The sequence below is a fragment of the Ovis aries genome, chromosome 6 (genome assembly GCF_016772045.2).
Source record: "Ovis aries strain OAR_USU_Benz2616 breed Rambouillet chromosome 6, ARS-UI_Ramb_v3.0, whole genome shotgun sequence".
NCBI classification, from domain to species: Eukaryota; Metazoa; Chordata; class Mammalia; order Artiodactyla; family Bovidae; genus Ovis; species Ovis aries.
In genome coordinates this window covers 97,907,725-97,934,277 of record NC_056059.1, presented here as the reverse complement: position 1 = coordinate 97,934,277, position 26,553 = coordinate 97,907,725, and the positions used below count along the sequence as shown (strand labels likewise).

Here is a 26,553-nt window from a genome sequence, read left to right as displayed (position 1 = left end):
AACTTGTGAAAAACCAGTTGCCCAAATTCCCACTATAAGGTGATGCTTTGCCTTACCTCACCTCTCATATTTTAAACAAGCATCCTTTTCAGAGTGTGTTTGCCACTACATTTTCACATTTTGTGCTTTCTGTTGCTGACTGCCCACAAAGTGCTCAAGCGCTGTCTAGTGTTCCTAAGGCAAGAAGACTACCTCCCGGAGAAAGCACATGTGGTTAGAGAAGCTCTAGCAAAGCCTAGGTTACAGCGCCATTGGCAGTGAGCTCAGTGTTAGGGAGTCAATGATATGTATTAAGTAAGACAAACAGAAACACACAAAACAAGGTTACCTAGCCATCAGCTGCCACCAGAGGCTCACAGGAACCGCTCCCTTCATCTTCTCCACGGACAATGTTTCAGTATTTGCTAAGGTGGTGTTTGCAGTGACTTCATAGATCATAACTGCCCCAACTGTTGTTACAAGTACTAATTTGACGTGTAATGACAGGAAAAGCACCAAATTATAGAGCATTTTCAGAAACAAGAGATCATCTTCCCCAACTCAAAAACAATACTTGAAGGTTCCTGACAGGATAACCACAGGACTGGTAATGGTGTTATTTCGCAGCTTACAGACTAAAATCATTGGAATAACACAATGCAAAAAATCAGAAAAATGAGTATTACATCACCATGGACAAAGATCTGTGGTGGCTCCATGGGGTGCAGGCAAGATGATTCAAAGGGATAAGGGAAGAAAATACAAACCCATTCATTTATACTTATTTAAACCTCATCTTTAAATTCTAATTTACTTTATAACTTAATAACAGTACACAATAAATTCGATTGGTTATGCCTGCCCCAACTCTACTGATGCTGTGCGTGTAGTCAGTCATGTCTGACTCTCTGCGACCTTTTAGACTGTAGCCCGTCAAGCTCCTTTGTCCATGGGATTCTCCATGCAAGAACACTGGAGTCGGTTGCCATGCCCTTCTCCAGGACATCTTCCCAACCCAGGAGTTGAACCTGTGTTTCTTGTGTCTCCTACACTGCAGGCAGATTTGTCACCCACTGAGCCATCGGGAAAGCCCGCTGATGGTTTATATAACCAAAAAATGCTGAGTGATCACCACCATAGAGGATCAAAGTCAGTGCTTGAAAAGAAAAGGCACGTTCTGCACTGAGGGGCAGGACTGATGGCTTTGAGGACTCAGATGCACTGGGAACCATCGAAGGAAAGCTGGGCTCTACTGCTGCTCTGCCCCCAACTAGTTGTGATGACCCTCACAAAGACATGCCTCTAGGCATTCATTGATTCATATGAGAAATTAATTAGCTGGTTGTGACACTGACTAGATGGCCCAAACTAGGAACCCTTCTCGCTCCAGAAATTTGACCATTCTGACTCGAAGAAAATAAGATATATTAGCAGTTAAGTAAAACCACTGTTTATTATTGTCTGTAGCCTAAGGGTTAAAGGCATGCCCTGACAGAGCATCAGGCTGCTCACAGAACACATTTCCAGACTGGGAAGATTCTATGGAATCCTGTAAGATATCTAGGAGTTAGTGCATCTTATAAAGTTATAAGTTGCATCACAGACACCTTCAACTTTAACTACTCAGCAAGGGGAAAAAGAGAGAGAGAAAGGGAAAAAATAAATAAAACCAGTGCTGCTAACCTGTCTGCCCTTCCACTCACAGAACGTATTCTGTTCCCTGAGACAGTCTCAGTTCCCCAGTGCCTCTGACAGCATGAATGGTTCAGTGTGAGCCTAGTGTTTGACACAATATGTTTTTCATCTACGTCACCTAATCCTAAACCAGCTACTTCCTCCAGTGCTCAAGAGAAGCAGCAGCAATGTTTCAACTCTGAAGGAAAAATGGCTGCATGGGATTTACAGAAAGAAGGAATCAGTCTCCAGAGAGGACTGGCTTCCTAAGGGTATTTCAAAGGCATTTATTTTTTAAACCTTTTCTTTAACAATGCTGTGATAGTTTTAGGTGGACAGCAAAGGGACCCAGCCATATATATACCTGTATCCATTCTCCCCCAAGCTTCCCTCCCACCCAGGCTGTCACATAACATTGAGCAGAGTTCCCTGTGCTGTACAGTAGGTCCTTGTTGGTTATCCATTTTAATTACAGCAGTGTGTACACATCATCCCAAACTCCCTAACTATCCCTTCCTCCCCTCTCCCCATCTCCCCAGCCCGAAACTGTTTGTTCTCTAAGTCTGTGAGTCTCTTTCTGTTTTGTAAGTTCATTTGTATCATTTCTTAGATTCCACATACAAGGAATGTCATAGGATATCCTTCTGATTTACTTCACTCAGTATGACAATCTCTACGGCAATTTTTGACAATACTCAATTTTCACAGTGTATACTGATGGTAGAACCAAACCCCCAAATAAAGTATAGTTACTCTGTTCCAAGGGTGTACTCCTAAACCTATCACCAAGAGGTGGTGTAAACTAAAATTTGCCACCATATGCTTTTATGGTATTTTTTACTGATTAAAGTGCTCCCGTGTCAGCTGTGTCATTTAACACCCACAAGACCAGGCAAAGAAGACTGAACAAGCACTGTGGGTCTGTCCCATTTCAGAGATGGAGCGCAATAATGGAAAGATTAAGAGGTGCTGTGTCAAGACAATTTGGTTTCAAATCCCAGGCATACCGTTCAATTTTTCAGAGCCTGTTTCCTATTAGTAATATGCAAACAGTGCACACAACCTGACTTGTAGTCAAGTATACCAGTTGCATCTCAATGTTTCCTTTTATCTTTTCCACACTAAAGCCCAAAGTAGAACCGAGGTCCAAGGATATAATTTAGCATCTCTTTAAAGGGTATTCAAAAGATACAGACACTGTGTTAAAGGATTTCTTGGTTCAAATAAATTTGCGAAATGCTAGTCTCTTGCAGGTTCACAAAGCATTATGTGTGCAAGTGTGTGTATGATAGAAAGGATGTGAGAAGGTGTGCAATAAAGAAACCTGGTTAAACACGCACAGACCATTTTCTCAAAATGCATTTAGTAATCTTTTTCTGTGTAGTTACAATAAACATCCACAAAGACCTAATGTTCTTCTGAACATACTCTCAGAAACACTGGTTTTGATCATTTAATGCATAGCAAATAGACAATAATGATGGGGCTTCATTATTCACAGAAAAACATCCTGACACACACATACTCCTAAATGCTCTCAGAGGGTTGGGAGTGAGGTTTAGAACATGAACACATTTTACCAAAATTCCCCAGATTATTCTTGATATGAATTACATAATAAATTTTAAGACGAATTATATATTGCAGATATTAAATTTATTTTTATGTTATGACATTTATGAAGAAATACTGGCAGGAACATATGAATGATACTCACTCACTGTACTGAGAAACAAGATCAGCAACTGACCTCAAACATAACAGATTCAGTCTGATGATACAGGACTATGAATCTGTTTGCAGTACCATCTTCATAGAATACATGCTTCCAAAATGTTTACTAGCATACTTTAAAATCACTCTGCCATTATTAAACATTAGTTTTGAAATTATAGCCATCCATGACTCATGTATTTGAGACAGATCAGATGATTACCATTCTAGTCTAACTTTTGGAGAAGGCAATGGTACCCCACTCCAGTACTCTTGCCTGGAAAAACCCATGGATGGAGGAGCCTGGTAGGCTACAGTCCATGGGGTGGCTGAGCGACTTTACTTTACTTAAATAGACAATTATAGTAGTTAGCATGAATAAAAATAATAACTGATTATAGACAAAGCCTAAGAAATTATCCTTAAAACAAGATCCTTGAGTGATTTTTTTGCAGTCTGGTCTCAAACGCAAAAAAAAAAAAAATCTATTTAGACCATTAAGGCATTTTTATTCTCAGAAAGATCTCAAAATAAGTCTGTCATAAACAAAGATTCCAAGAAGTGGCTCAGCTCATCTTGCAGAAGACACAGTGGATTTAAAAAGGAGAGAGAGATGTATTATTTTTTGCTATAAAATTGATTTGCATGAGGTATCTTCTCCCTAAATAGATTTTCCAAGAATGGTACATATGCCATATTACTACTTGTCATCATTCCTGGTTTTCTGATAACAGTGGAAAGCAAGACTGTGACTTGTAAATTATGAACCATAAAAATGCAGAATGCTTCTTTTCCTTGAAAAGTACAAGAAAGGAGTTATTTTGTCACAATCAACAAGAGAAAGAAAAGTCGACTCAGTTATCAACTTTTGGGCAATTCTGAATATTTCTGCAGAAAGTGTCACGTGTACTTAAAAACTTGGAAAAAAAACCTAGATTTCTTAAGACACTTTACTGGATGTCAAGGTATTGTGATCCTTCTAAAGAATTTGTAAGTGGTTGTCACAGTGGAGACCTAAAAGTGCACAACAATTTTATTTTATAACCTAGATCAAGAAAAACATTCTTCACAGGTAACTTTAAAATTTTTTTTAAATTAAAACTAAGACTTTCAGTTTGCTGGAAGACAGGTTTTCCCTACTTTTAAACGGTATCTCAATTATTGCACACAAGCACTTCTATGAGAACTTTTATCTTAAACCTCTAAAAGTCAAATAAACAGAAGACTAGGCCTGAGAGATCCTTTTTAAAATTATATTAATATCTGATATTTAATCATCCTGACAAATACAACACATATAAAAAAGGAACCTGCTCTAATGTAAAGTTTTAAGTTTGTGAACTAGTTGTAGACAACTTGGTTAGCACTGCTATCCTAGACAACTTTGGGTACGAACTTTGTCTCCTTTTTAAAAAAAGGAAAATGGACGGAATCTAGACCGTTGCTAACCTAGTCCAGGAACATTCAGTGAGAGGCTCGGCCACGAACAGCAAGAGTGTGAAAAGGCGAAGAATAACCATTACTGCCTAAGACACCAAGGCTACCTGAAAAGTCATCCTGACACTTCAGTCTTTCCATTTTGCGAGACTGGAAGCCTCAGGGACTACTAGATCGCGGCCGCCGACTCCCCAGGTCCATATTGGCACGAGGCTGTCACCTGGGCGACGGGGCGCACACCCGCCCCGCGGGCGGCGCCCACCTCTCTTCACCTTGCCGCCGCGGACCTGCCCTCCTCCGCCCTTTTTCACCACCACCTCCGTCCCTTCCCACCCACCTGCAAAAAACCGAGGGCAGCGATGGGGCAAGGTGAAGATGAGGAGAAACAGCATCCAGCAATCCGCCGCAGACTACCTCCTCCCCACCCCAGAGTCGGAGCAAAGCCACACCGTCTCTCCCACTCCTCGTGTCTCTAGTGCAAGGTCTGCGATACTTTCAACATTTTTGGTTTAAAGCGTAAGTAACTTCCCCGCTCCCTTCCGCCCCTCACCTTCACGAAAGCAATCGGGGTTGTGGTACCTTCGATATCTAACAGGATCACAGTGACTTCGGCGGGCACCGAAAGCACGACCATTTCCCCACCCCACCGACTGCTACCAAGAGAATCGGCCTACTGGTAGAGAGGGCGGAGGGCGGCGCCGGCAGCGCCCCCAGCAAAGGGCTGCGCTTCTGGTGGCCCTGAAAAAGGGTCCCGGAGCGGATAACCGCAGCGCGGCCTGACGCACGAGGCGGAGAGGACTAGTCAGCGCCTCCGGACGTAGAGAAATCCGCAGCCCAAGGACCCTGAACTCGCCAGCTGCCCAGGGCGGGAGGCCCAGACCACGTGGGCAGAAAGAGAGGGCGGTCCTCACGAGGTTCCGAGGGGGCGGGGCGAGGCACGGTGCCGACGTCGATTGGCCGCTAGAGGGCCTCGAACCCGATCCGTCAAAATGGGACCTCGCGTGGGCGGGAACAAAGAAGCGAACGCGGGAGACGGGTGCGCGGGCGCGCGCTCTCCGCAGACTGGTTGAGCGAGCGGGAGAGGCTCGGGGCACGTGCAGACGGGAGCCCCGCGAGTGGCGCGCCGGGGATGTGAGTGCCCCTTGCCCTCTACGGCACCTAGCCCCCTCCCTCCCCGCCCACTGCTTCGGCTTTGGCATTTTTTACAGTAATCCATCCGGGTCCGAGCCCCTCCTCCCGTTCCTCAGCCACCGAAGGAGGCCGTTCAGGTCCCGGTCAGCTGGACAGCGTCGGCCGATCGGCTAGCGCGAGGCCCGCCGCGCCCCCCTCGGCCCGCGCGCCTTGGGCGGCAGCGGAAGAGGCGTCCGCGCCGCGCGGCCGCCCGGAGAGGCCGCCGCGCGCCCGCTTCCTGTTCGGCTGGTTCCAGCCAGCTCGAGGACAAAACACGCGTGCGCGCGGCGGGCGGACGGCCGGCGCGCTCGCCGCCTCAGCCGCCGGCGCCGGGCGCAGTCCGCCTTTTTCCGGAGCGGCGCGGCTACGGTGCTAATCGATAGCAGCAGCTCTGCGCTGGGGGAACCGAGGGCGGAAAAAGGCGGGGTTGACGGCTCTTGGCTGGGAGTGGGCTGGACCGGACGCCAGAGACAAAAGGCTCTCAAGGCAAGAGGGACTGTGGCGTTGCTCGGGATTCTGACCCCAGGACTTCTCGCCCCGTCGTCGTTTCTCTTCTGACGCGTCTCCCTTCCCAAGCCCGCGTCCCCCCACTCGCGACCTCGCTTCTCAGCAGGAGGGCCGCGATGGAGGTCCCGCCCCGACTCTCCCATGTGCCGCCGCCATTGTTCCCCTCCGCTCCCGCTACTTTAGCCTCCCGCAGCCTCTCCCATTGGCGGCCGCGGCCGCCGCGGCAGCTCGCCCCGCTCCTCCCTTCGCTCGCTCCCAGCTCCGCCCGGCAGGGGGCGCGCCGGGCCCAGCGCCACGTCACCGCCCAGCAGCCCTCCCGATTGGCGGGCGGGGCGGCTATAAAGGGAGGGCGCAGGCGGCGCCCGGATCTCTTCCGCCGCCATTTTAAATCCAGCTCCATACAACGCTCCGCCGCCGCTGCTGCCGCGACTCGGTCTGCGCGCCAGCACCTTCCGGCCGACCACTCCGCCGCTATGGAAGACATGAACGAGTACAGCAACATAGAGGAATTCGCAGAGGGATCCAAGATCAACGCGAGCAAGAACCAGCAGGATGACGGGTACCGCACGCTTCTCGCCTCTCCCCTCCTTTCCCCTCCCCCAGCGCGCCGCACGCGCCCTTCGTCCCTCGGGAGCCGCGCGCTACCCTCCCCCCTCACCGCCCCCATTCTTGCCCCGAGTCGATTCTCCTGCGTGTCCGCCGGACCCCACTAGATCGGAGGGAAGAGGAAAGTAGGAGACGGACGGGGGGACTGGAGAGCCCCGCGGAAGGTGGGGGAAGGGCAGCGGGTTTGGAGGCGGAGGGCGGCGGCGTCCGGGGCCAGAGTGCGCAGGCGCCGCGTGGGGCCTGAGGGGGAGGGGCCGGGCCGGCCGCGCCGCACGCTGCAGCTGCCGCCGCCTCTTCACTGTGTCTGTTAGGGCTCCGGGCAGTTTTTCTGGGGAGGGTGTAGGGGGACCCTTGGTTTGGGAACCTGTACGCGACTGGTGCCCAGATCTCCAGTATGCGTGATGATGAGTTGTTCAGGTGGAACGTTGACTTGACAGCTGAGGAAGACGGTGAACCTTAGTAGTGGGCGTTCAGTTTAGAAAGTTGCATTTTACTAGTTCGGAACGGTTTTTTAACGTGTTTGGTTGGCCTCGCTTAAACTTTGCCTGATGCAGTGTGGAGAGCAAAGATTTTGATAAGTGACCTTGATGGAATTTGGGGCTTTTTGTGGTCTTTGGTTCCTGTGTGTTTGTAAACAGGTGAAATTACTTGTACATGGATATGAATTTCCCCGCGCTTAGAGTTTGTAGTAAACGTAACTTTAACCGTTTTAGCTACTGCTGTTTGTAAATAAACAACTTTTATTTCTAGTAAAATGTTTATTGGAGGCTTGAGCTGGGATACAAGCAAGAAAGATCTAACTGAATATTTGTCTCGATTTGGGGAAGTTGTGGACTGCACGATTAAAACAGATCCTGTTACTGGAAGATCACGAGGATTTGGATTTGTGCTTTTCAAGGATGCTGCTAGTGTTGATAAGGTATGAACCTGTTTGCATCGTGCTTTTTGTGTGCGTTTTGCAAGTCGTTCGGAGGGTTGATTGTATGTTGTCAGATCACATAAATCTGTCTTCTAGGTTTTGGAACTGAAAGAACACAAACTGGATGGCAAATTGATAGACCCTAAAAGGGCCAAAGCTTTAAAAGGGAAGGAACCCCCCAAAAAGGTTTTCGTGGGTGGATTGAGCCCAGATACTTCGGAGGAACAAATTAAAGAATATTTTGGAGCCTTTGGAGAGGTGCGCTGTGCTTTTGTTTATGTGTATTCTCATTCGATACATTTATATAATGTTTTGTCCCTGGCCCAGTTCTTACAGAAAAAAGAGTTCGGTCAGGGTGGAATTAAATCATTGCTCAAGTCCCTCCCTTATCACTGCTTTATGCATTAAAATGGAAACTAGTATCTAAATTAATGGAAATTAATAGTTAATTTATTTCAGCAAAAAGGTGGATGCTTTGGTGTGATCAGGATTGGAGTGGCATCTGTGGGGTACAAGAGGCTGTTGAGGTTTTCCTCTCCCCTCTAAATAAACGCTTTGTAGATAAGCCAGGTTACTCTAGTTTGATGTTGATAATGAAGCAGTTTATACAGAAGTCAATTCATAAGAGTAACATACTTTGTTGAAGCTTGTGAGTGTCATTCTAAAATATTTTGGTAGCTTTTTACCTTTACTGGGTGATCTTGAGTGTGCATCTTGATTTCAGATTGAAAATATTGAACTTCCTATGGATACAAAAACAAATGAAAGAAGAGGATTTTGCTTTATTACATATACAGACGAGGAGCCAGTAAAGAAATTGTTAGAAAGCAGATACCATCAAATTGGTTCTGGGAAGGTAAAGCCATTTGGATTCTATTCAGTGAACGGTGGGGTGGGTTTCTTTGTTTTAAGGGAATTTCATAACCTGTTTTGAGAAGGAAAAAAATGGCTTGACATTAGAACAGTGGTAACAGTTTTGTCTTCTTTTTATCTTTTGTTTTTAGTGTGAAATCAAAGTTGCACAACCTAAAGAGGTATATAGACAGCAACAGCAACAACAAAAGGGAGGAAGAGGTGCTGCAGCTGGTGGGCGAGGTGGTACTAGGGGTCGAGGCCGAGGTGAGACCTAATTCTAGGGAAATGAGGCAATGGTTTAGGCTATCAACTGCTAAATATGAATAAGCCCATTGGAGAGTAAAGCCAAATTTAAACTGTTAGAGCACGCTCATTTTAGTCCATGGGTTTTTGTTTTACTGGTTTCACTTCTTCAAAGAATAGCCACTCTGACAGTGTCAGTACTGATGGGAAAATAGTCCCATTGAATGTAATAAGATTACATGATACACCTTGGCATGACAGGTTTTCTGTGGCAGGAGTCCTTGTTCTAAACATGCTTGCTGTCCCCTTGATTTTTTTTTATCCCCCATTAGATTTAGGAAGCCTGATACTGGCACAGTTGGACTTGATACACACACACACACACACACACACACACACCCTTTTTTTTTTTTTTTTAATAACTGTAGTGATATTTTCTTGACCAGATAGCACTGTAAATGTCCATTCTTCCTTTTTAAGATTTCCAGGGTGAGGGACAGGAATGCATCATTTTATTTTAGGATTGGGGGTCAGAAGTTGTTTCCTAACAATCATTGTGCATTGTTTCAGGTCAGGGCCAAAACTGGAACCAAGGATTTAATAACTATTATGATCAAGGATATGGAAATTACAATAGTGCCTATGGTGGTGATCAAAACTATAGTGGCTATGGCGGCTATGATTATACTGGGTATAACTATGGGAACTATGGATATGGACAGGGATATGCAGACTACAGTGGTAAGAATATTTATTTAACTTCATAAACCAATGGTATTATGATTCATCTCAATTCTGAGATTGTGTTATAGACGTGTTTAGAGTTAAATTTTTGAGATGTAATAGTCACGGGGTTATACTGACTTAGTGACTGGTTATTATGAGCATTCTAGAATGTGGTATGTGCCTAATTTATAGTAACTTAAAATGTCTTAATTCTACTATTTGGCATGCAGAACTTTGCATATCTAATAGCTTTTAAATATATAGCAAAACCATATCATTAAAAGCTAAGTGTAATTTTTTTGTCTTTTCCACATAGGCCAACAGAGTACTTACGGCAAGGCATCCCGAGGGGGTGGCAATCACCAAAACAATTACCAGCCATATTAAAGGGGACACTGCAGAAAACAGGTGTGTATCAGAGTTCAAGAAACCAGTGGAAATGTCTAATTTAATTTAAAGATCAATAGACAAATGAAAATGAGTAAAAACAAAATACCACGTAGCGTGTTTTTACTAAATTGTTAAATTTTTACTTGCTTTATGAGCCTGTTTTGCCTAAAATGTCTATAGATCTTTAACTTTAAAGTTTTATCTCACTTTCTTTAGTAATAACAGAAAAACTTAAGAGTTTTTCTGTTTGCTTTGTGTACCAGGTGGTCTAGAGGAATAATTAAACTTTTTAGAACTATTAACAGGTAAAGTACTGAAATGGGTACAACTTAAGGAAAACAAGAATGTTGTCTTCTAACTCTGACATTATACCTTGTTTGTACCCGCCAGCGGGAACTTCATTGCAGGCCGTGTGTCACCCTGACCACGTCTATCTCTGGGGGTCGCACGTTGCGGGCAGAGCGCAAGGCATACACCAGAAAACGCTGTCCTGTGGTATGGTCTCTTCCAACTTCATGTACCAGCGTAAAGATTAAAGTGGAAAACTTCAGACTTTGGCTTCTTTTTTAATCTTTTTGAAGATTAAGTGTCTAAACTTAACTTAAATGGTTTTTTACAGGAGTTAAAGTACATAAATGCCTTTTTACAGCTTAATCATTTTGGTCTTCTGTTTAGTGTTGTATTTCAATTGTGGAGCCTCATTTTAAGTGTTCATTCTTTAAGATTTAATGCTTGCTTTTTCTTTTTATAGCTAATAGTGAAATCTACAAACCAAAACAAGAACTTTAAAATCTGGGATTTAAATTAAAGATCATATGCACATAGCAATTTGTTGCCTTGAAATACAAGCGTGTTAGAAATTCATGTTTGTAATAGAATTTTACATGGCTTACTAGAGACACTTCTAGTAAACCTTGCATCTAGCACAGTTCAATCTGTGAATATGAAAAGATTGTAAAAAAAAAAAAGATTGTGTTCCCTGATTTTTTAAGTAAATTTTAATATTTTTAAGTAATTTTAATATGGTATCATATGGGAACTTCAAAGTGAGATGATGATGATTATAATTACCCAAACTGCATTTTGCCAATGAATTTGCATGTGATCTTTAATTATTGAAGAAAAGAATAAAGTGAGAACTTAAAACAATTCATGAAAGTGGACCTTAGAAGGCTTGCCGGAGTTGCACAAGTCTAATTGCTATTTTGTTTTTGTTTTTAGGAAGAGATTGCTAAAGTAACCATCTTGCAGGAGGACATTGAAGATTGGTCTTCTGTTGATCTAAGATGATTATTTTGTAAAAGACTTTCTAGTGTACAAGACACAATTTGTGTCCAACTGTATATAGCCGCCAATTAGTTTTCTTTGTTTTTACTTTGTCTTTTGCTATCTGTGTTATGACTGTGGATTTGTGTTTATACAGACTTTATTTGTATGATTACATGTTAAACCTCAAATAAATGCTTCCTTATGTGATTGTTTTTCTGCGTCAGGTACTAAATAGCTCTGTAAAAGTGTAATTTTAAATCAGCAATAATTAACGCACAGTTTATTTTGTAGGGAGTCTTGCTCCATAGGAAGAGAGAACTGGTCCTTTGTGAATAGCCAGCTACAGTGTCTGCTCTGCTCCCCTTGTTAGATGCATTCTGTGCTCTAAAGACTTCGTTTTCCTCTCTAACCGAGGCTTCCATCATAACCTTTAATGTTGTTTCCTTTCTGCCTATCTGGAGACATTGTCATGAAAGTTTCTGTGGCATAGTTATACTGTTGTGATTAGTGGGAGCTTTCTAGTAGACCATGAGTCTTTGGTTGTATTTTGGAAAGTAAATTTTTAATGGCACAAAGCATGCTGGTAGCTCCTTTTATGAAGAAAATGTTCTGCTTTGTTCTTGTCTCCGGAAAGGCATTTTTTAATGGTGTGTTTTTCAGTGGTCTGCTAGAAAGAGCTTTGACTGATCATAATACCATAACTTTGTTTTCTTCATTAAAATGTCCAGATATACCCATTGTGGGGTGGGGGTGCTAAAACTGTGCTATAGGAGCTACGGGTTAAGAATATCAGATATAGTTAGATTTTACACAACAATTTGGGCAAATAGGTATGAAGTTATTAAAAGTTGGAACAAAAGTTAGATTAAAAGATTAGAAGTAGTAGCTGAGTAAATTAATTGTATTCTATTCTGTTGGTTTTATGTCACAGCAAGCACCAAACTGAACAAAATGTTTTCTCTTGGGGCATTGTTAGGAAGCTGTACTAGGTGTTAACTGTTAGATGGTGTGAGTTCTTAGAAGGCATGGGTAGTAGGTTTCAGTCATTTTTTTATGCGATTAGTGCATGAGCTGAGTAGTTGAGCATATTCACATTCAGACATAAAAGAATAATGGAGAAGGATAGCCCTTGATTCTTATGTAAATGCAAGTCTTAAGTGTGACCAAGTCATGTCATTACAACACATCTTCCTGGTGCATTAAAAAAAGAAAACCTTTTCTCTCTAGATTTGGGAGGATATCCTAGATAAGTTCAGGTTTTGAATTTTACATTCAGTGTAGTTAACTGAGTCTAATGTTTTCGGTCTTGTTGCTTTGGTTTCATGTTCGCCATTAGGATTGGCATACATGTTTACTTGTGGAATAGTTCACCTCACCTTCAACCAAGTGTAAATTTTTTAATGCTAATGAACCTGCCTCTTGTTTTCTTTGGTGCCTGCAACTTTCTTTATTCCAGTGATGTTTGTACTTGATGGGCTATCAAGTTATAATGCTTTTGGCCTTGTTTTGCTCCTGTTTTGCTATTTGACCTTAAACCTAAGCCAAGTACCAGTGTTGGCTATTGCAAGGGATTGTTTATTCTTTCAACATGCAACCTTAGGGGACAGAAAGGAGATTTTCATTTTAAGTTATGTTGTCAAGTCAATAGGTGCAGTGTCTTTAGGGCAGTAAATCTTGTAAGTTCAAGTATATGATTAGGTGACAAGTTGACATTGAGATTGTCCTTTCCCTGATCAAAAATGAATAAAAGCTTTTTTTAAACAAAATCCATACTCTTCAGTCAAGTCTTCATATATATGATTTTGAAGAAATACACTACATCTAGAGATTGTCTGAGGTCTTTTAGGAAAATGAAGTACCTGTCACAGACATAATTAGCCTGTATTTTTCTTAAATATACTTCCTGAGTAGTTTTGACCAAGTTGTGTGTGTTCCTCCTTACCCTAAAAGACACCTTAATTTAACAGTATTATTGCTCAGCATGTTAATATTCTGTAGTCTGAGATACATTTACATGGTTAAGAGTTAAATTAAGATGTTCATTGAGATACTAACATGGATAAACAGCAGTCCATTCTCTCCCATGTATCTTTTTCATAATGGTGAAGGAAACTGGATCCTTTGTCAAAATTCGATACAATGTCAGCCATAAGATGCTGTTTGACTAATTACATAATTGCATTTTTAATGCTGTTTTTAGTTACAGGAGGTAGAACTAATGGTGTGTTTCTACCATTTGGGTTTCTCCTACCCGTAATGCAAAATCAAGAAATGGCATTCCATAAAAATATACCTCAGAATTTTCAATTTAACAGGGCTTTCCTGGTGACTCAGCTAGTAAAGAATCCACCTGCAGTGTGGGAGACCTGGGTTCCATCCCTGGGTTGGGAAAATCCCCTGGAGAAAGGAAAAGCTACCCACTCCAGTATTCTGACCTGGAGAATTCCATGGGCTGTATGTAGTCTGTGGGGTTGCAAAGAGTCACACATGACTGAGTGCCTTTGGCTTCACTTTCAACTTAATAGAATTGCCATCTACTGTGGTTTCTAGTTTTGTGGCTGCCCTGTTCTGCACATGGCATTTTAATTTAGATTTAATTTATTTTGTCTTGAAATAGTAAAATTAGATATGAGATTTCAGCAGTTTTGGTTGAAGCGAAAATAGTTAATCACCTTTGCTCAACCACTGCATTTTATAAAAATGTAGGGAAGAGTTTGCTGGTGGTTTGGATTTCAGGGAAATGCTGAACATTCTAAAGATTGTTTGTGTTCCTTTAAATGGCAGTTAAATTTCTGACTTTGTCTACTCAGGAGGAGTAACCCTATTTGGGGAGATAGATCATAATTTCAGAGGGTGACAGGGTTTAGGTGTGATTGGGGAAGGAATATTCAGTGATCTATGATTTCTTAAAAATTTCAAGTAAGTGCTTAAGGTTTTCGTTTATCAAAAAACAGCACATGGTAGAAATACATGAGAAATACTACTACAGACAAGTTCTCACACTGTTTGAATGCTTACCTCCTTTTGAGTGAGTGAGTGAGTGAAAGTCACTCAGTCATGTCCGACTCTTTGCAACCCCATGGACTGCAGGCTACCAGGTTCCTCCGTCCATGGGATTTTCCAGGCCAGAGTACTGGAGTGGGTAGCCTTTCCCTTCTCCAGGAGGTCTTCCCAACCCAGGGATCGAACCTGGGTCTCCTGCATTGTAGGCAGCTTTACCACCTGAACCACTGGCCTAGCTGGTAATTACCTCCTTTTGAGAATGACCAAAAATGTGTTCTTTTCAGACAACAGAAGACATAAATATTGATACATAAACACTTCTGAAAAACATACACTTGTAATTGACTTGTGGGATCTTAGTTCCCTGACCAGGATTGAACCCAGATCCCAAACAGCTGAACCGTAACCACGGAAAGAAAGTAAAAGTGAAAGTAGAGCCGCTCGGTTGTGTCTTGACTGTGACCCCGTGGACTATAGCCTACAATGCTCTTCTGTCCATGGGATCTTCCAGGCAAGAGTGCTGGACTGGGTTGCCATTTCCTTCTCCAGGAGATCTTTCCAACCCAGGGATCAAACCTGGGTCTACCTGCATTGTAGGCAGATGCTTTACCATCTGAGCCACCAGGGAAGATGGCTGGAAGTAACCACTAGGTTGGCAGGTAATTGCCAGTATTTGTTGATGAGGTTGCCCAAGGGCTGTTTCTCTAGAAGTATCTACTCAGAAATTGTTGGCTGGTGAACATATATACAGGGTGGTGGATGAGACAGGAATGCCCAGCCCTGCCTGCAAAATAACCTCTGGAAAATAATCCCGATTCTTCAAGTTGAAGGAGTTAGCTACTAGAAAATTAACTCATTTCTTTTGGGATTTATTACAGTCCTATCAGGCATCTCTGAGGCTTAGGTTCAGTGTTTAGGAGTGATCTTACTAAAGCAAGACCCTATAACTAAATGAAGTCTGTTTTATCAGAAAACATTTCCCTTTAATCTTAAAAGAGTGCTTTTTTAAAATGAAGGCACCAACAAGAACTACTTTCAGATGGTACAGAATTTCTTATTTCTTGAAGACTCTGTGGTTGACCACTTCTTCATTAGTTACCTGCAGCAAGACACCTTCCATTTTACTACCAACACCACTGAAGGAACCAAGAAAAGCTTTATTAATGATCACTTGGCTTGCCTCAGCTGTTGAAATGAAGCACTTTACAGTCTTTGTGGCAGACAGTTGATTTATTCTGATGAAATAGGCCTAGATAAACTAGAGCAACTACTTAACTCCAGTGAGAGCTATCCTGTGGGATTGACTGATAACTTTGGTTGCATTTGAACCAAGACATTTGATACATAGAAGAACTTCGTAGGCCATACAGAGGGGCCAAGAGGGTGTGTCAGTGAAGACTAACATATAGTGTACTTCCAGTATTTTTCATTATCAAGAAAGCCTTCTCATGGCCTATATGTTGAATGGCTATGTGTCACATACTGTTCTCGTTATGTAGTGACATTTCTATTAAAGGCATATGGCTGTCAACATGTACAGTGATACTCAGCATTATACCATCAATTTATTGATGCCAGGTAAAATAAAGCAAGTATTTCCATTAGCTTTTACATGTATATTTTAATATGTGATTTTTTTCAACCAAGATTTTTAAAAATTATTTTTGGTGGCACTGTGTTTGTTGCTGCCTGAGGGTTTTCTCTACTTGGAGTGAGTGGGGGCTGCTCTTCACTGTGGTGCAGACCTGTCATTGTAGTGGCTTGACTTGCTGTAGAGTACAGACTCTAGGAGTGTCAGCTTAGTAGTTCTGGCTAAGGAGTTTAGTGGCGCTGTGGTATGTGTTATCTTCCCAAACCAGGGATTGAACCCTGCCTCTGCAAGCAGATTCTTAACTATTGGACCACCAGGGATGTCCTCGTGACTTACGTGAGACTTTTTTAAAATACTGGAAATAGGACTTACCTGCTGGCCCAGGGGTAAGAATCTGCCTGCCAATGCAAGGGACATAGGTTTGATTACTGGTTTGGGGAGATTCCATGTGCAGGGGAGCAATTTCAGAAGCCTGCATGCTCTATGGCCAACAAGCAACAACTAATGAGCCTTTGTGCCACAACTGCTGAAGCCTACATGCCCTAGAGCCAGCAAGTTGCAAAAAGCCAGCAGCAAGCTTGCATACAACAGCTGCCAAAGCCCCTGCACCCTAAAGCCCAAACTCCCAAGACACCGCGACTAGAGAGTAGCCTCTCTTCACTGCCTGAGTGCAGCAACGAAGACCCAGCATAACTAAAAACAGTTAGGAAGCAGTGTGTAGATGTAAAAAAAAATTGTTTTTAGTAAGATACTGAAAACAAGTCCAATAATTTTTGCTACTCTGGGGTTTAAGAACTATATACTCAGTACATCATTGGAGATAGGAAAGAGAAAAGTCACTTTTTAGTATGTAATTTTTTATAATTTGGAAAAATAATAAAATACTTGTACAGATAGAATTATAATTTTTAAAAATTACGCATTTGAATGACCAGAAATAAACAGACCCCCAAATTACGCCTTTGATCTCATTTTAAATGTCTATTTTTTCATATATATATATATATTTTTAGTTACAATTATGTAAAAATAGGACTTAGAGCCTGTCATAACTAAGAGTAACTTCACATGAATAACTTCACATATTCCTTCTTGGCGTGGGGGGGGTGGTGGGAGTAGCCGTACCACTATTAGTTCCCTGATGACCAGAGATCAAACGCACGCCCCCTGCGTTGGCACAGAGTCCTGGCTGCCAGGAAAGTTATCAGACATTCTCAACCAGGAAATGATACAGGCATTAATTGCTGTTCTCTTGACAACTTCATGGGAAAATAGAGCAACCATCACAGTTGAACTCCATTTAGGAGTTGCCATAGGAAAGAAGAAAAAGCACTATGTGAAGATGTCAGAGTTTCTCAAAATTAAATCACTGCTAAGATCATACCCTATTCTTTTTTGAATTTGCAATACATACTTACATTTCTGTGCATTAGTGCACTCCTACCTGTAGTGTAAACTGTATGCAGATATACATATATATAACTTCATGAGTTATAAAAGGCACTCAGGCATACTTTGGAAATACTACAAGTACTGTTTCAGATTATCTCAAGCAATGAGGTGAGTCACACAAATTCTTTGGTTTCCCAGTCCGTATAAAACTTGAGTTTACACTATAGTCGACCAAGTGTGTAATAGCATTATGTCTAAAAATTGTGTACACCTTAATATAAAAATATTGCTAAAAAGCTCTAACCATCATCTGAGCCTTCAGCAAGTAGTCTGCTGCTGGAGGGTTTTGTCTCAATGTTGATGCTGCTGACTGATCAGGGTGGTGGTTGGTGAAGGCTGGGAACAGAAATGAGGTTTGCCATATTGAATGATTTTTCCTTTCATGATTAATTTCTCTATAGCTCTTAATGCTGTTTAATATTGTTTAGAGAGTCCCTTGGACTGCAGGGAGATCCAACCAGTCCATTCTAAAAGAGATCAGTCCTGGGTGTTCTTTGGAAGGAATGATGCTAAAGCTGAAACTCTAGTACTTTGGCCACCTCGTGCGAAGAGTTGACTCTTTGGAAAAGACTGATGCTGGGAGGGATTGAGGGCAGGAGGAAAAGGGGACAACAGAGGATGAGATGGCTAGATGACATCACCGACTCAATGGATGTGAGTTTGAGTGAACTCTGGGAGTTGGTGATGGACAGGGAGGCCTGGCGTGCTGCAATTCATGGGGTTGCAAAGAGTTGGACACGACTGAGTGACTGAACTGAACTGAACTCACAGTAGAACTTCAGAATTGGAATCAATCCTCTCCAACTCTGCCACCACTTTACCAACTAAGTTTATGACATATTCTAAATTTTTTGACTTCACAGAATCTTCAACAAGAGTAGTTTACATCTCAAGAAACCACTTTCTTTGTTCATCTGTAAGAAGCAATTCCTCTTCCATTTTACTATGACACTGCAGTAATTCAGACATATCCTCAGACTTCACTTCTAATTTCCTCTTGTCATTTCCACCACATCTTCCTGCTGAAGTCATGAACCCCTCAAAGTCATCCATGAGAGCTGGAATCAACTTCTTGCAAACTCGCATCTGACATTTTGACCTCATGAAGCACAAATGTTCTTTAATGGTATCTAGAATGGTGGATCTTCCTCACAAGGTTTTCAATTGACTTTGCCCAGATCCATAAGAGGAATCAGACATTGCAGGGACTGATGCTGAAGCTGAAGCTCCAATACTTTGGCCACCTGATGCAAAGAGCCAACTCATTGGAAAAGACCCTGATACTGGGAAAGATTGAGGGCAAGAGGAGAAGGGGATGACAGAGGATGAGATTGGATGGCATTGCTGACTCGATGGACGTGAGTTTGAGCAAGCTCCAGGAGATGGTGAAGGACAGGGAGGCCTGGCATGCTGCAGCCCATAGATTTCCAAAGAGTCAGACACCACTGAGTGACTGAACAATAGCCTTACCAAATGGCTTTCTTCAGTAAGACTTGAAACTACTCCTTGATCCATGGGCTGCAGAATGGGTGCTGTGTTAGCAGTCATGAAAATAGCAATTATCTCATCATGCATCTCCATCAGAGCTCCTCAGTGCATTGTCAGTGAGCAGTAATACTTTGAAAGGAATCGTCTCTTCTGAGGAATAGTTTTCTCAACAGTGGACTTAAAATAGGAAACCATGTTGTCAATAGATGTGCTATCCTCCAGGCTGTGGCTATTTATAGATCCACAAGAGATGGCTCCTTTCCTTAAACATCAAGAACCAGCCTCTGCTGGCTTCAAACTTTTTTTCTGCAGCTTCCTCACCTCTCTCAACCTTCAGGGAATGGAAGAGAGTTAGGACTTTGCTCTGGAGTAGGCTCTGGCTTGAGAGACTCTTGTGGCTGGTTTGGTCTTCTGTCCAGACCACTCAGATTTTCTCCGTAACAACAGCAAGGTTGTTTGGCTTTCTTATCATTCATGTGTTCACTGGAGTAGCACTTCTAATTTTCCTCAAGAACTTTTCCTTTGCATTCACAACTTGGCTGTTTGATGCAAGAGGTGCACTATTAAAGCCTATCTCAGTTTTGGACATGCCTTCCTCATGAAGCTTAATCATGTTTAGCTTTTGGTTTAAACTGAGAGATGCGTAACTCTTGATTTCACCTTAACACTTAGAGGCTACTGTAGGGTTGTTAACTGGCCAATACTGTTGTGTCTCAGACAGCAGAGAGGCCTGAGGAGAGGGAGAGAGGTGGGGGACTAGATAGTGGTGCAAGCAGAACACACACTTTAGGACTCCCCTGGTGGTCCAGTGGTTAAGAATCTGCCTGCCAATGCAGGCAACATGGGTTTGATCCCTGGTCCTGGAAGATTCCACCACAACTGCTGACGCCCATATGTCCTAGACACACAGTAAGAGAAGCCACAGTAATGAGAAACCCATGTACAGCAAGAAAGACCCAGTGCAGCTAAAACTTAATTATTAAAAAAAAGCACACAGTTATTGATTGCATTCTTAAATGAGCATGGTTCCCAATGCCCAAAACAATTACAGTTTTTAAATTGAGGAACACTGTTGGCAGATCACCATAACAAATATGAAAGTAATTTTTAAAATTTTAAATCTTTTGACAATTACCAAAATGTGATGCAGAGACACTAAGTGAGCAAATGCTATTGGAAAAATGATACCAATAGTTGTTCAGTACAGGGTTGCCACAAACTCCATTTAAAAAAAGGATTAATAACATCTGGAAAAACACAAGTGCAATAAAATGAGGTACTCATGTATAATTTTTCAAAAAGTATTTACTTGCCTCTGGATTCAGCAACTATGGCCTAAATAGTTCAATCCTTCTAGAGAAAATTAAGCAGGATAAAAAAAAAAAAATTAAGTCTTAAGAGAATTAGGATCATGGCATCTAGTTCCATCACTTCCTAGCAAATAGATGGGGAAAAAATGAAAACAGTGGCAGATTTTATTTTCTTGGGCTCTAAAATCACTGTGGACGGTGACTGCAGCCATGAAATTAAAAGAAGCTTGCACACTGGAAAAAAAGCTGTGACAGACAAACCCAGACATCACATTAAAAAACAGGAACATCTTTGATGACAAAGGTGAAAGTGAAAGTGAAATCCCTCAGTCGTGTCTGATTCGTAGCGACCCCATGGACTGCAGCCCACCAGGCTCCCCCGTCCCCGGGATTCTGCAGGCAAGAACACTGGAGTGGGTTGCCATTTCCCTCTCCAGTGCATGAAAGTGAAAAGTGAAAGTGAAGTCGCTCAGTCGTGTCTGACTCTTGGTGACCCTATGGACTGCAGCCTACCAGGCTCCTCCGTCCATGGAATTTTCCAGGCAAGAGTACTGGAATGGGGTGCCACTGCCTTCTCCAGGGAATTTTCCCAACCCAGGGATTGAACCCGGGTCTCCCACATTGTAGACAGACGCTTCACCGTCTGAGCCACCAGGCAAGTCCGTCTAGTCAAATCTGTGGTCTTTCCAGTAGCCATGTACCAGTCTTTCCAGTCAGTTATAAAGAAGGCTGAATGCTGAAGAACTGATACTTCTGAACTGTGGTGTTGGAGAAGACTCTTGAGAGTCCCCTGGACAGCAAGGAGTTCACACCAGTCCTAAAGGAAATGAACCCTGAATATTCATTGGAAGGACTGATGCTGAAGCTGAAGCTCCAGTACTTTTGGCCATCTGATGTGAAGAGCTAACTCATTGGAAAAGACCCTCATGCTGAGAAAGATTGAAGGCAGGAGCAGGGGATGACAGAGGATGAGACAGTTGGATGGCATCACCGACTCAAACTCTGGGAGATAGTGGAGGATAAGGAAGCCTGCTGTGCTGTAATCCATGAGGTCTTAGTCAGAAATGACTGAGCGACTGAATAACAATAGAACTGGAAGAGTTGAAAAGGTAATGGGAGAAAAATTTTAAAAATTAAAAATTAAAAAATTTAAAAAAAAAAAGGTAATAGGAGATTTACCTGGCTAAAATCTGACAGAAGATTAAAACCTAGAGAAGCAAACATAGCACTCAAATCTAGGTTTGATGGCCTCACTGGACTAAGGGCACAGAAGCCAAAAATGTAGGTCCAATCCCCAGTGGAGACTCTGATACTCCATTGCTCCATTAAACTAACAGCTTGCAAAGGGCTACACTTTCCAGGCGAGGGATAACCTAGGTTCCTCATCTGGGTGGTTAAGTCAACTTCAATCTCAGAATTTAGATTAAGATAGTGCTAGGAAAAGTAATGGAGAAGGCAATGGCACCCCACTCCAGTACTCTTGCCCAGAAAATCTCATGGACGGAGGAGCCCGGAAGGCTGCAGTCCATGGGGTGGCTGAGGGTTGGGCACAACTGAGCAACTTCACTTTCACTTTTCACTTTCATGCATTGGAGAAGGAAATGGCAACCCACTCCAGTGTTCTTGCCTGGAGAATCCCAGGGACAGAGGAGCCTGGTGGGCTGCCGTCTATGGGGTCGCACAGAGTTGGACACGACTGAAGTGACTTAGCAGCAGCAGCAGCAGCAGGAAAAGTAAAGGGCTTCAAGAGCTTGAAAGAATCAAATGAAAATCATTATTTCATCCTGGGTTTCTGATTGTTTCTACAAATATTTATTCAAACATAATGACCCATAAATAAAACCAGCACAAGTGAGAATCAGCACACACAGTGTACAATTCCAGGAATCGTCAGGCCTCCATGCTTATCATGTTGAAATAATATATAAGCTTGAAAATACCTCCAGGTAAGAGGAAACTATAAAAACACTACAGTAGATCTGATAAAGAATCAAACAGGACTTACACAAAACAGCACAATAAATGAAATTAAAAGCAAAAGATAGGTGGGTCTAACCACAGATTGGGCACAACTTAAGAATACAGAACTGAAGGATGAATAAGAAGTAACAATCCAAAATGTAGTATGGAAAGAAGAAAACAAGAAAATTGCCGTAGAGAACCAGTGACATTAAGGACACAGTGGATAGATATAATATGTTTAATTGGAAGTTTAGAATATGAGGCAATATGGGGCTTCCCTGGTTGCTCAGTGGTAGAGAATCCACCTGCCGATGTAGAAAATGTGGGTTCACTCCCTGATCTGGGAAGATCCTACATGCCTCAGAGCAACTAAGCCGACGTGCCACAACTATTGAGCCCGCGATCTAAAGCCTCGAAGCCACAACTACCAAAGCCCGTGTGCCCTAGAGCCCGTGCTCTGCAGCAAGAGAAGCCACCACAACGAAAAGCCTGCTCACTGCAACTAGAGAGTATTCCCTGCTCCCCGGAAACTACAGGAAAGCCCATGCAGCAACAAAGACCCAGCACAGAATAAAAGGCAATGAAGAGATAAATGGCTGAAATTTTTTTCAGAAGCTTTGGAAGACAATCTACTGACTCAGTATACCAACAAACTGTAAGTAACAAAAAATACTGAGAAATCTTTACAAAGACGCATCATGGTGAAACCAAAATATTTGACCACAAAGAGAAAATCCTTAATACAGCTATATCTAGATCCAACCACCAGTAAGCAGGAAATATGAGAAATAGAGACACGTGTTAAACTAGCATGAGGATGCAATGATCCAAATCTAGATTGTGGGAAATTCAGCTATTAGAATGTCCCACATCTTCAAAAAATAAATGACATAAATAATTGGGGAGTGGAGGTGGTTCAAATGGTAAGCAAGCATTTAAAGTGCAAATCACTATTTCTTTAATTATGACATAGTATGGGTTTCCCCGGTGGCTCAGTGGTAAAGAATCTGCCTGCCTGTGCAGGAGAAAGGAGTTCAGTCCCTCCTTTGGGAAGATCCCCTAGAGAAGGAAATAGCAATCCACTCCAGTATTCTTGTCTGGGAAATCCTATGGACATAGGAGCCTGGCAAGCTACAGTCCATGAGGTTGCAAAAGAGGGGAACATGACTGAGTGACTGAACAAGTATGGATTTTATGGAAAATGGAGACTGCCTCCCCATATTTGGGGAATTCCCATCATATAAGTCTTGGTGAGAAGCAAAAAGTACCACTTAACGTCCTACTGAAAAAAAATCACCTTTCCAAGTCCTAGAGCTAAAGCTGGGAGCTCGAAAAACATGCAGACCCCTGAGGCACTACTCATTCCTTCTGCTTTTATCTGCTCTTTCTGTTGCTCAGTTGCTAAGTCCTGTCCAACTCTTTGTGAACCCACAAACTGCAGCACACCAGGCTTCCCTGTCTTTCACTATCTCCCAGAGTTTGCTCAAACTCATGTCCACTGAGTCAGTGATGCCATCTCATCCTGTTGCCCCCTTCTCCTCCTGGATTCAATCTTTCCCTGCATCAGGGTCTTTTCCAATGAGTCAGCTCTTCAAATGAGGTGGCCAGGGTTTTGGAGCTTCAGCATCAGTCCTTCCAATGAATATTCAGGACTGATTTCCTTTAGGATTCACTGGTTTGATCTTCTTGCAGTCCAAGGGACTCTCAAGAGTCTTCTCCGGTACCACAGTCTGAAAGCATCAGTTCTTCAGCATTCAACCAACTCTCACATTCATTCAAGACTACTGAAAAAAACATAGCTTTGACCATACAGACCTTTGTCAGCAAAATGTTGTCTCTGCTTTTTAATATGCTGTCTAGGTTTGTCATAGCTTTATCTTCCAAGGAGTTCAGTTCAGTCTCTCAGTCATGTCCAACTCTTTGCGACGCCCCATGAGCTGCAGCACGCCAGGCCTCCCTGTCCATCACCAACTCCTAGAGTCCACCTAAACCCATGTCCATTGAGTCAGTGATGCCATCCAACCATCTCATCCTCTGTAGTCCCCTTCTCCTGCCCTCAATCTTTCCCAGCATCAGAGTCTTTTCAAATGACTCAGCTCTTTGCATCAGGTGGCGTCATTGAATTTCATGGCTACAGTCACCATCCACAGTAACTCTGGAGCCCAAGAAAATAAAATCTGTCACTGTTTCCATCACTTCATGGCAAATAGATTCAGAAAAAAGTGGAAACAGTGACCGATCTACTCTTGTCCAAACGGTCTGATCAGGCTTGTGTCTGCCTCCTTCCTGAGGAAGCCAGAGGTCCTATCTGAACAGCCTTCCTACAGCAGTGTCCCACTCCAGGGGGCTAGGCGGGAGACCCAGACCAGTGCTATCTCCTGGGATACTGACACAGCGGCCAAGTTTCTTGGCACTGGAGCTGCCACAGTTGGTGTGGCTGGTTCAGGAGCCAGCATTGGAGTAGTTTTTGGCAGCTTGATCACTGACTATGCCAGGAACCCGTCCCTGAAGCAGCAACTCTCCCCTGTGCCGTTCTGGGCTTTGCCGTGTCTGAGGCTAGGCGGCTCCTGATCTTCTTCACCATGCGAGATTCCTTGAGGTCACCTACTTATCCCTGCTGCTCAACTCCAGGCCATGCCCAGTGCTTTACCATTAAACACAGCATTTCTGGGACTTCCCTGGTGGTCCAGTGGTTAAGACTTCACCTTCCAATGCAGGGGATGAGAGCTCCATCCCTGACTGGGGAGCTAAAATCCCATATTCCTCCAGGCCAAAAAACCAAAACATAGGACAGAAGCAATACTGTTAACAAATTCAGTGAAGGCTTTTTGTTAAAGTCTGGTCCACGGAATAAATTTTTTAAAAATAATAATATTGAAAAAAAGAACTACACATCATACATTGAGTCACTTTATAATTTTATCTCTAAAGAACACTGATCATAATTAAACCTTGTGTAAATAAAAATAAATAAATGCAAAAAAAATGGTCCACAGGAAAATAAGTCTTAAGAAAAAGTTTCTCTAAAAATAAAAACACTTTCCCATCCTCTCTTACAGCCGGTGCACAGATTTATGACCTCAACTCTTATCAGAGTTCTCCTATAGCAGACGTTGAAACAGACAGAAGTGAATGGAATTGATTCAGTGGGATCAGTACTAGGACAGGTGGCCACCGTGGTGGTACTCCTTTTCCAAGAGAGCAGTGGTGTATTAGCAGCAGCATCCAGATTCCAGCATTGATGGCATCAGTGCTGAAAGCAGCAGGTTCGTGGACAGCAGGAGCGGCAGCAGGAGAAACAAGGGGAGCTTTATGGAGCCCATTCTGCGGTGTGATTTTGGAAATAATTCCTGGATAAGAGTTCCCAGTGTGGCTTTCCAACTCTCCTAGAGAGTCTAAGTACTAAAATAGTCATTATTAAATTGACTTTTAGTTAAAAGAAAAAGAGGAAAGGATATATAACAGATGAATTAATGGAAGCAGTGCCAGAATAGCAGATTGAGGCTGTCCAAAATCTCACTACTCCATAAAAGAAATGAGAACAGTGGCTAAAGTTGTCAAAATCAACTTCTTCAGAACTCTGGAAATAAAGTCTTGCAAGGATCCAAAGAGAGGTCTTTTGGCCTAAAACTCAACATTCAAAAAACAAAGATCATGGCACCTGGTCCCATCACTTCATGGCAAATAGATGGGGAAACAATGGAAATGGTGAGAGACTTTATTTTCTTAGGCTCCAAAATCACTGCAGATGGTAACTGCAGCCATGAAATTAAGACGCTTGCTCCTTGGAAGAAAAGCTATGACCAACCTAGACAGCATATTGAAAAGCAGAGACATTGCTTTGCCAACAAAGGTCCGTCTAGTCAAAGCTATGATTTTTCCAGTAGTGATGTATAGATGTGAGAGTTGGACTGTAAAGAAAGCTGAGTGCCCAAGAATTGATGCTTTTGAACTGTGGTGTTGGAGAAGACTCTTGAGAGTCCCTTGGACAGCAAGAATATCAAACCAGTGAATCCTAAAGGAAATCAGTCCTGAATATTCATTGGAAGGACTGATGCTGAAGCTGAAACTCCAATCCTTTGGCCACCTGATGCAAAGAACTGACTCCTTGGAAAAGACCCTAATGCTGGGAAAGATTGAAGGCAGGAGGAGAAGGGGACGACAGAGGATGAGATGGTTGGATGCCATCACTGACTCGATGGACATCAGTTTGAGCAAGCTCCGGGAGTTGGTGATGGACAGGGAAGCCTGGCATGCTG

General features: G+C 42.8%; 2 protein-coding genes across 8 annotated transcripts in view; one reads left to right on the top strand and one right to left on the bottom strand.

The window, feature by feature from the left end:
- The window catches only part of ENOPH1 (enolase-phosphatase 1), a 37,107-nt gene extending 30,871 nt beyond the window's left edge, over nt 1-6,236 (bottom strand). The window contains exon 1 of one of the 3 annotated variants that reach the window (XM_015096582.3): nt 6,010-6,236. Coding sequence is in view for 1 of the 3 variants with exons in the window: in XM_004009946.6 (XP_004009995.1) it covers nt 5,354-5,437 (84 nt within the window). In the remaining 2 variants the exon portion in view is untranslated. Of the gene's footprint in view, nt 1-5,353; nt 5,640-6,009 lie in introns of those variants that run through there. The other 2 variants (XM_004009946.6, XM_012180259.5) reach the window with 2 other exon arrangements.
- HNRNPDL (heterogeneous nuclear ribonucleoprotein D like) lies at nt 5,817-13,254 on the top strand. 5 transcript variants are annotated; one of them, XR_003589709.2, is made up of 9 exons: nt 5,817-7,039; nt 7,837-8,005; nt 8,102-8,263; nt 8,730-8,861; nt 9,010-9,124; nt 9,674-9,844; nt 10,146-10,237; nt 10,610-10,714; nt 11,441-13,254. XR_003589709.2 is itself a non-coding variant. In XM_027971135.2 (8 exons), the coding sequence occupies exons 1-7, from the start codon at nt 6,597-6,599 to the stop codon at nt 10,214-10,216; spliced, it is 1,263 nt and encodes a 420-aa protein (XP_027826936.1). In that variant the 5' UTR covers nt 5,817-6,596; the 3' UTR covers nt 10,217-10,237; nt 11,441-13,254. The 5 variants fall into 5 exon arrangements, 3 of the variants coding, with proteins under 3 accessions (XP_027826936.1, XP_042107487.1, XP_042107486.1); XR_006060186.1 differs by having other exon boundaries at nt 10,146-10,714; XM_027971135.2 differs by lacking the exon at nt 10,610-10,714.
- The last annotated feature ends 13,299 nt before the right edge of the window (nt 13,255-26,553 follow it).